This window comes from Centruroides sculpturatus, unplaced genomic scaffold, assembly GCF_000671375.1.
Source record: "Centruroides sculpturatus isolate CEXI.00-Female unplaced genomic scaffold, Cexi_2.0 scaffold10, whole genome shotgun sequence".
NCBI lineage: Eukaryota > Metazoa > Arthropoda > Arachnida > Scorpiones > Buthidae > Centruroides > Centruroides sculpturatus.
Window position 1 is genome coordinate 430,229 of NW_019384396.1, and position 10,592 is coordinate 440,820.

Below are 10,592 nucleotides of genomic sequence, written 5' to 3' on the forward strand. Positions count from 1 at the left end.
ATTAGTAGATGTTATCGAAGCGAGAATTGGCATTTAGAGGGCGTATAGAATCTATTAAATCTAATATAAGAGAGTTAATTATATTGAACTTGCTTATTTATTAAGTGCGTTAGATAATCTATTAATTAAAAATACATTTAGAGAAGTCTACGGTTTTTACTGGCTTATCGAACGAACGAATACGAATGAACCCTAGACCATCACTGACTGATTGCCCCTGGAAGTCGGCTTGTTATAAAAACACAGCTTCCCTATCATAATGTCACGGCACGCCCCCGAATTTCATATTCTTATCTGATTTTAAAGGCATAAGTTAAACATTTTATTACACAGGATTCATTCTATACTAACAAGTAAATTATATAAATACTCGTCGCAGTTAATGGAAAATGACAAGTTCATTAAAAGGGAGTGCTGAGGTAGCTCTAGTAGTTTTCTTGGTGTTACATAAATGCTTATATTATTATCTGGTTTATAAATATTAACGATAAAATCAGGTTTAATTATACACTTTAATGTAAAACATTAAAAAATAGCAATACACAAAACACTAGCACATCCAAGAAAGAGTAAAATACAGTATATATTATAGAGTTTAATTCATATTCAGGCATTTCCAAAGCTGTAAGCTGCACTTTATCTTACGTCAAAAACACCAACTCGTATGTATAAGTGCTTAAAAGTGAAACACGAATGGAGAATTGTTTAAAACGAGTGGTAATAAAAGGCATTCAATTGGGATGGACTTTATTATTTTCTCCATGATCTCGAGTTACGTGATTTATTACCAATGTATCAATTGTGTTACTTGCCATAAATGTATTACGTAGAGATTGAATAGACAGCAATTTATATTGTGATAGAACACAAATCAGCACATATCCCTGTAAAACGTCATGAAATTCGTTATTTCTTTCTTCATAGATAATTGGCATCTTTCATAAATTATCGAATTGTAAATACTTACCACGAAAATAAACACGAATAGCATGATCATAGAAACAATTGTCAACACCAGTTCGAACTGTAAATTATAAATAAGCTTTTATAAATTGACAGATAATACTATTTTGATGGTTTCAATTGAATGATTTTTCATACATGGATGATCATGTGGGTTATTTCTTGTCTCAGCAAATTTCTTGCCACTTATCAGTCGTTTAACACTAGATTAACATCGTAATAATAAGGCCTCAGAAACATTTATTCTTAATTGTATTTAAATATAACGCTTTAATTTTGATTTTATGTATGCTTCAAGGCTAAAAGTGTTATTAATTTTATCAGTGGGACTAGTCGAGACACATCACGCGCTTTAATAAACAATAGTTTATTAAAGCGCGCACCCACAAAAAAATGGGATGAATGAATGAATCAGACGATCGATTATCTTTCGTTCAAATGAACTCACCAATAATAAAAATTATATACTTACTCCTGTCATTAAAACTAAATATACCATGAAAATCAGGAAGGCAAATAAATACAACAATTCCATAAACACGCAACACATCCAAGGCAAGAAAAGACGGCGTTTATTCTATATAAAAAATTAATATTTATATTCATTATACAAAAAATTGTGGATTAAACAAAGTAAATCGTCACGTTTAATACACATTACTCTTAAGAAATAGATATAATGCTTGTGTATGAAACACAATAGTAGTCCTATCTAGTTAATTGGTTAATATGTCTAACTAGACTTAAATATAATAAAGTAAAATTGAGATTGGGGTGCCGTGTTGTTTAATGGGGGAGTGAATGCTTGTAATTTGTGACGTGAAATCATTTCTGGATACGTCATCACGCATTCACTAAATACAAACACGTGTAGTGATACTATCTGCAGTACACTAAGGACAATTATAGTGAGAAGTATAAAGGAAACTTATAAAGTGAATATTCTACTTGCTTTTTTCACTCCAAATAGAAGGAATATACTACATAATAACACAATAATTGCTTCTGTCAAGTGACATATGGACAACGCCCTTGCACCTGAAAATTTGAAATTAAAACAATAAATTAATGAGGAATTGTGATTATTTGTCATAGAAACAATGAAAAAACTTTCTTACATTCTTCACCAATTCTAAACTTTTCAGCTGAGGAAGTCAAAGCTTCTTCGTTGTTCAATAAGTAAATGTGTAAACTTACAATCGCCACACACATAACCTATAAAGATAGAAATTAAATCATAATAAAATTTAAAACGACCAATTATTTTTATTGTGACATCTTCTTAATGTCGGCCTGCGATTTGTAATCATCTTTTTAGTTAAAAAGTCACGAGATTCCGGTCCAGGATTCCTTATAACCTGGACGAGGACTTTTTGCGTGCCTTCTGGATCTTCATTAATTAAAATATTAAATGTTACTTTGACGTGAATACATGTAAACAGACTCGCTATATTTTATAATGGTATGTACACACAATAATTGATGGGATATTTGTTTATAGGCGGCCTTGAAAACCATTCCCTATAATCACCGTTATTTTGGATGTTCGATTTAGGAACGACTCGATTTATGACAAAAATCTTTAAGCCGGGGATTACCACACTTCGTGTAACGTAATATTGTACTTATCACTTCAACTAGTTTCTTATTTATATACATTTATATAAAGATAACTTTTAATCAAAGAATTATCTGTAATACTATAAAAGTATTCTCTGTAGTATTTGTTAGTCAATTACTAAACACTGGTAGATGGTCGCGGGTTCGCACCTCACCAACGTTCTGTTGAGTTTTCCAAATTTACTTCAAGTGTCTAGTTTTCTTTCCCATAGACTATGAAAAGGAGCATCGTCCATTAGGCAAGAAGCTTCAAATTCTATGATTCAACGTCGGATCAGTGTTTCCACTAACTTGGTCCTGAAAACAAAGAATTGGGTTCAACATACCACGAAGTAGCATGGGTCAATGGACAAATATCGTTTATTAGTTTCTTTTACATTTGCAGAATAAGCAAGAAGGCAGGAATTTTCTGTTGTTTGGGGTCCCATTGGGATTAGGAAAAGGTAGGGTACGTGCCCCTTCATGTTTTTCATTTAAATGTGAGCAAGTTGTCCTCCAGAATAACACCTCTCTGACAGATCGCTCTCGTATTAAATCACCTTATTTCTTTTTAACTATACAAAGTGCCATTAGGCACTGTATGTTAGGCAATTGTCAACAGATGGAATTTCCGGTGAAATACCATCTGTTGACAGTTAAAGTTTAATTCGTATAGCATAAAATGGAATAAATTAACTTAATGTATAAAGTTTAAAAAAAAGAACACATAAACAACTAGAATAGAGGAACAAAATTAAAATGAATCGGTTCAGTTATTACTAGATTAATGACTACGTCACAGAGAAAATTTCTATAGAAGATAAAAAGAAAACGTACCATATAAAAGACTGCAGTAGCCAAGGATCCATCTTTAGTGTTTTTAAAATAATAGCAGCACGTTTTCATATACACCATTTTTGAATTAAATCGTTAAAGAGTTTTGTAACTGTAAACTTCAGTGAACAATCACCATGTGGGGGATCAAATTGATGTTCAGTTTATCGATTTTCTAATTGATTATACAGACGTAAGGGGCGCCTATATCGATGTAAACAAATATTTCGAATTGATTTGTTTATATGCAAATGATATTTTAGATCGAACTTAAATATTTCAACTTTATATTTCCTGTTCAGAAATGAAATCAGAAATTCAGTCTGTGTCATAAAATATTGAAAAATTTCTTTAAAATACTCGAGAAATGTTTGCATAATGAAGGATCGTTCATAAATTATGTAATTCTTTAAGTAACACCCCACCCTTACATTACGTAACACATATTCTCGACTAATACTTTTAATTGTACTAAGGAATAATACGCAGTATGGGGGTACAAAACCCTACATTATTTTATTAATTAGGTGTATAAAGTACAAAACAGTGACGTAAACAGTACGGTTCTCCACACAACACTTCAGAAACCATCCCCCGAATGATATTAAAATTAAGCGTTATGTCATTTTATAATAATTAAAAGCATAGAAAGTTTTAATAATAAAAATTCATAAGAGATGGCGCCATATACAATTTTATTTATTTATTATCATTAATAATATAAAAGTTATTTTTGTGATGTCGACAATTCTTACTAGCCAATTGTAGTTGCAGAAAATTCTACAGACTTAAATTTGTGTATTGTAACAGAAGAGACGTTTAATACGTAAAGACTTCATTAGGCATTTGAAAACGAGAATCCATTTCGTAGGCATTGCTTCTGCCAGTTGTATAATTAGCAGGTGATGATCTATCGGCTAGCAATTGGTATTGTGACGAAACACACATCAGCATGTATATCTGTAAAGCCACGTAAAATTAATTATTAATTTCTTCCAGAAGAATTGACACTTTCTTCAATCGTTTGTACTCACCTCAAATATAAATACAGAAAACACAATCATAGCAATAAGTAATAATACCGCATCAAACTATAAAGTAGAAATAATTAAAATAAGCATTTATAAACGGGTAAATAATATTATTTATTTTATATTTTTATATAAATTCACCGCCTCTTTTTTGGTTTAAGGTTTAAACGAAGGAAAAAAATAATAAATCACTCGAATTATCGATTATTTTTGTTGGAATGAAGCTACCTCTTGTTAAAAAAAATACTTACTCCTGCAGTTAAAATTGTGTAGATCATGAAAATGAGGAATGCAAATAAACACAAACATTCCAGACACACGCAGCACATCCAAGGTAAAAAATGGCGGCGTTGATTCTGCACAAAAATAAATAAATAAATAAATATTTTTACTCCTTAGGAGAAAAAAATTTGGATTAAATAAAGGGAAGTAAATACAGTGGAACCTCTCACCGACGGACACGTCTAAACGGTGGCCATCTTTCGGGAATATTTATTTTTAAAATGCATGCAAAATAACCCGCAAAACGTGGCCACCTCCGAACAACGGCCACGTGTTATGTTACCATCGGTGGTCGCTGTTTAACACAAGGTCAGACACACAACAACTATGCTATAGTGTCCTGATCCTATAATAAAAGTCGGAGTCTAGTACAGTACAGGTTTATGATTATGTGTTTATTGATTTAATGGTGTAATGTCGAATTTTTTTTTTTTTTTTTTTACTTTTCCGGCTATTATATATAACAAAGAGATTGTATGACACCCAAAATTTTTACATTTTTGAATTTGGGGTCAGGAAAAGTTGTGGTTTCTTTCTGTATGTATAAATGTTAGTGTATTTGTTTGGGGAGGGATGAATTTGTTTACCAAATTTGAAGCTTAATAACTCCTATGCCTTTTGTCGAAAATTTCTGAAATTTTGTAGAAAGGTTTGCGTATTAGGGGGATTGGTGCTGTTAAATTTTGGTGGTTAAAGATCGAAAGGGTGGGGAGATACAGGGAGTTACGTGTATCTCCAGTAGGGTCGAATTTAATGATGATTTTATTCGTTACTAGCATTTACACTTTTTAAATAAAACTTTCTAAAACGTTTCTAAATTCTATAAAAATTATAAAAAATGCAGAAACACTTCAAATTGCGAATGAATGACTTACATTTTTCACTCCACATGCAAGCAAAAGACTGCACAAGAACAAAATTACTGTTTCTGTCAAATGGCATATGAACATATTCTTTGCAGCTAAAAATTAAAATTAAATGAAGTATTTATAATTTAGTATTGTTACTTATTTAGTAAAATAACTTTAAAGAGATGGAATTATTTTTTTTTACAATCTTCCCCAATCTTAATCATTTCAGCTGCCGAAATCAACACTTCTTCGTCACTCAATATGTAACCGTATAAACTTGTATACGCTAAACACATAAGCTGTAAAGAAAAAAGTTTTATCAGAATAAAATCTAAAATTTAAACAGTCGCGGGTTCGCGCCGGACAACAGGCTAATGAGTGAAGTTTTTCGGATTTTCGTCACGTATCTAACACCTAAATATGGGCCAATTTTCTATAAAAATCCTCCCGGAAGGCACCTCTTCTCGTCAGATCATCTCTACTTAGAAGAAATAAAGTAAAGTAAAATAATTTTCGAGTTTTAACAATTGATTGTACTAGCTAGTGGCAGGTACAGCAGTACTGTTAAATTCAATACTATAATGGGCAATAAACACGCTCTGTACTCGGTTAGTTTGTTCATGTTTACCTATAACTCCTTAGAAGACAAAACTCGCATTCTGAGGAGTTTAAGGCCACTAGAGTTTAGGACCAATTCCACTAGAGACTAGAGTTATTTTTGAGTCTTCGTTCGTGGGCATTAAGAGAGCCTTTTCTTATACCCATCGTGGATTCTGTTCCTACTAGGTGAAACTGGAAGAGGGTCGGGACCCCACATATACGAAACAAAGCACTGTGGAAAGTTCTACGGGTTCTATGCTCGGGGCTCTCGGAATCATGAAACAGAACTTGAAGAATATAACATTGCAAACATCATTTACGCTAGACTTTATGCACAAAAATATAACTAAACACTCAAATAATATACCGGAAAAGTTTACGAAACAAAACGGTATTAATTTATATATAAAACCATATCAAAACCACGTCACAGAGAAAAATTGTATGCGAGGCAATAGATGAAACGTACCATGAAAAAGACAGCGCAAGCCATAGATCCATCTTTGGTGTTTTTGAACTTGCAGCATCTTTCCATGTACACCATTTTTGAGTTAAATCGTGAAATAGTTCAGCACCAGAGATGTGTAACTGTAAACTTTAGTAAACAATCATCAAGTGGAGCGTAAAATTGATGTTTAGAATATCGATTTTCTAATTATTTCTACAGACGCAAGGGAGCGCCTATATCGATGTAAACAATTATTTCAAACTGGTTTGTTTAAGTTTATTTACAAGTGATTTTTAGGGTATTCTGAATTTTTCAATTGCCCTATAATGTATGATCATTGCAGCCATCAATGCGAAAGGTTTCAATAAATACAAGTGTTGGAAAATTGTGAATTTCTATATAAAATAAGCTCCTTGTGCCACGTAGAGTTTTTTGGACTTTGGCCGAGTTTGCCTCTGTTATGCATTCTTCCTTCGGGGTGAGGCAATACCAGACCCACTTGCGGGTACAATTTCACAATGTCCCTGCAATCTATAGAATTGACATTCCATAAAGAATAATATTGCTGAATAAGTGCGATAAAACGAGCAACATTCCAACAGGCTGCCGTCTTTCTACGTTACTATATTGATACTTCCGATTGTGTGACTCTTGCAACCAGTGATAAGGAAACAAATTAGTTTGTTATCAATCAATCTAGCATATTCTTACAGCTTGTCTTGGGCCTAGAACATCCAGAAATATCATAATGTAGCCTTTTTAACGCGTAGTTTCAGCGCTAGAAGAAGGGGGTAAAGTTTAGACTAGTTACCCCTGAAAATGCTGCTACGCACACTGAAAAAACAGAGGGAAAGCCTCGATCTTGCTGCTCATCCTCTAGCTGCACTAAAGTACCAACATTTGGGTACATTAATCATCTAGAAAACACCGAAAACTAACCATATCTCGCCAATACTCTGCATAATATAATTGTTTAAAAATAATACAAATCTACAATTGTATAAGTATATACTATTTACAAGGCTTTGGACTATTGCATTTCCTTACATTACAAGTGTGCTCACAGGTGAAACACGAATGAAGAATTATTTGGAATAGGTGGCAATAAGAGGCATTCAATAGGAATGGACTTTATCATTTTCTCCGTGATTTCGAGTCACGTTTTCCACACTGTGATCCATTTTGTAAGTATTGACTGTGTTATCTATTACAAAAGTTTTAGGTGCCGGTCTGTTAGCCAGCAAATGATATTGTGACAGAACTCATACCAGCATATACACCTGTAAAACGACAAAATTCGTCATTTATTCCTTCGTTAAATCATAGATAAATACAAAGACTGTGGAATTTTGAAAATACAGTCGACCCCCCATAAGACGGTAAATACGTTCCGTTTTTTATAAAATTGATGTTTTAGGAGACCTTGCCAATCACAGCCCGACACATGTGAAGTTTACGGACTACGGCTGTTTGAAAGGTTTCTTCCATAAAATTAATCGATTCCTAGACTAATTCGACTCAACATTTCCAAAACACGTATAATTTCTTGGGAATAATCCGTATAAACTACGCTATAAACAAAAAATTGTAGGATTACTTACCGAGTGTGCACCGTTCGACGTCGCCATTGCTTAAGCTTGTTTTTGTCGCGGAGAGGCGCACCAAACGGCGGCCGCGATTTCTGATAATTTATTTTTCTGCGAAAACTTCGTTGAACTTTGGAGACATCATTAATACAGTCGACCCCCCTATAACGTACGTTCCTATAACGGAAATTCCTATAACGTAGCGAAAAAATTGTAGCAACTTTCGTATAACGTACCTCCTATAACGTCGTTTCGCGAGAAGATTGATAGAGTCTGGACCAATAGTGGATGAGCAGCCGAACTACTTTCCTCCGACCCTGCGCCACGCTACGGAGCGGCTAAATTGAGTTTGCTATCGTCTGTTTAGTATTATATATAAATTATATATAAATTAGGTACTGTACATATAATTATATATTAATTATATATAAATTAGGTACTGTATATATAATTATATATTAACTTAATTTATTGTAACTTTATTATAATTATATATATGCTTTCTGCCGCCTGGCAACACGCTACGGAGATTTTAGGCTAGTAAGTTGAGTTTATTATCGTCTGTACAGTATGTAAATTAGGTACCGTAAGTCTAATACAGCACTAATTTTATACATTTCTTGTGAAAGAAACACTTCTTATTCAACGGCCATAAAAATTATTTATATTAATGATGTCTCCAAAGGTCAAGTTATTTTTCCGCCAAAAATTCGTTATCAGAAATTGCGGCCGTCGTTTCGTGTGCTGTTCCGCGATGAAAACCAGCTTTAAGCAACGGCGTAGTCGAACGGTACACACTCTGTAAGTAATCCTACAATTTTTTGTTTATAGCATAGTTTATACAGATTATTCCCAAAAAATTATACGTATTTTGGAAATGTTGAGTGGAATTAGTCTAGAATCGGTTAATTTTATAGAAGAAAACCTTTCGAACAGCCTTAGTCCGTAAAGTACCCACCTATCGGGCTGCGATTGGCTCATGTATTTAATCATTCCTACAACGTAATTTTCGGTTAGCGTGGAACATATCTAAGCGTTATAGGGGGTCTACTGTATAAATAATTTTTATGGACGTTGAATAAGAGATGTTTCTTTCACAAGAAATGTATAAAATTAGTGCTGTATTAGACTTACGGTACCTAATTTACATACTGTACAGACGATAGTAAACTCAACTTACTCGCCTAAACTCTCCGTAGCGTGGCGCTGGTAAGCGGAAAATAGTTAGGCTGCCCGATGACGTTTTACCGAATTATAGGAATTTTTTTTACCATGTTTGTACGGATACCGTCGCAATTTTTTCGCCGTCATATAGGAATCCGAGCTAAAGGAACCAGTGTTATGGGGGGGTCGACTGTACTCACCACGAACATGAATATAAACAGCACAATAGCGGCGATAAGTATTAATATAGCATCGAACTATACATTTATAAACAGATAAAATGAGCACTCGAATGAACTTTTCTATATTTTAACACTTAAATGATGCTGTAATCACTTCACACGTCATACATATTAAGAGATTTTTACATTTACTGGGCGATTTGGCTTTAATTTAAGGTTTAAAAAACGTACAAAAATGGGAATGGGTGAACGTATCGACGAATGAACTCATCACTAATGAGAATTATGTACTTACTTTTGTAGTGAAAATTGTATAGGACATGAAAATGACGAAGGAAAACTAGCAGAAGCTTTCGAGGCACGCGCAACACATCTAAGGCAAGAAAATATGGCGCGTATAATTCAATAATCCTATACAAAAGTTTATATTTTGTATAGGATTATTGAAAGATTAACGAGCAATTAGTTTATTTTAATCGTATTTTAATTTAAAAAACCACGTGATTTTCTTCCAAACCGAATGTAAATACGTAGTTTCCGAGCATTGGAAAGCTTACAGACCGGAAACTTTCGGTCTGTAAGCTTTCCAATGCTGGTTTCGATTTTCACGTATCTAACTACGTTCTCGAGATTAAGGAAGGACAGAAGAACAGACGACAACAGGGGATCTATATTTTAGTGCATCTTTTTTCTATAGAAGCCATTGAAAATGTTTCATCCGAAAGACAATGGAGAGAGATTATTGACTAAGATTTGTGAATTGACTGCTTTATCTGTTAAATTCTAGTTTACTTTCCTCTCCTCTCATCTCATTCATCCTCAACCAGCATCCAGAGGTTTACCTCTGGATGCTGGTTGAGGATGCACCTTAGTCGTACTCCAGTGAACACTAAGAGTTGTCCCCCTTTTAGTTTTTAATTCTTTATCTGTGTAATGAGGTTCATCATTTTTCAGTGTGTTCAAGTGTTTGCTTAAAATTGTCATTCCTCACCTCTGCTGTTTCCAGAGGGGCGTTATCCTGTGGGCAAAAAGGGAGATTGCATGGATTCCCC

The 10,592-nt window shown here is 33.7% G+C and overlaps 1 protein-coding gene across 1 annotated transcript; it reads right to left on the reverse strand.

The window, feature by feature from the left end:
- Positions 1 to 4,142: 4,142 nt before the first annotated feature.
- LOC111618395 lies at positions 4,143 to 6,740 on the reverse strand. Its single transcript, XM_023359907.1, has 6 exons — positions 6,630 to 6,740; positions 5,763 to 5,859; positions 5,585 to 5,670; positions 4,679 to 4,783; positions 4,431 to 4,487; positions 4,143 to 4,356 (listed from the first exon to the last, which is right to left on the reverse strand). The coding sequence occupies exons 1-6, from the start codon at positions 6,702 to 6,704 to the stop codon at positions 4,216 to 4,218; spliced, it is 561 nt and encodes a 186-aa protein (XP_023215675.1). The 5' UTR covers positions 6,705 to 6,740; the 3' UTR covers positions 4,143 to 4,215.
- Positions 6,741 to 10,592: the final 3,852 nt, after the last annotated feature.

What these genes read in the sequence shown, in the direction of transcription:
- LOC111618395 (XM_023359907.1), bottom strand. Translation starts at nt 6,704, where the DNA reads ATGGTGTACATGGAAAGATGCTGCAAGTTCAAAAACACCAAAGATGGA. An exon ending in GATTAAGATTGGGGAAGATT is followed by an intron (nt 5,671 to 5,762) that starts GTAAAAAAAAAT and finishes TTTAATTTTTAG; the next exon opens with CTGCAAAGAATATGTTCATA. An exon ending in TTGCATGTGGAGTGAAAAAT is followed by an intron (nt 4,784 to 5,584) that starts GTAAGTCATTCA and finishes ATTTTTGTGCAG; the next exon opens with AATCAACGCCGCCATTTTTT.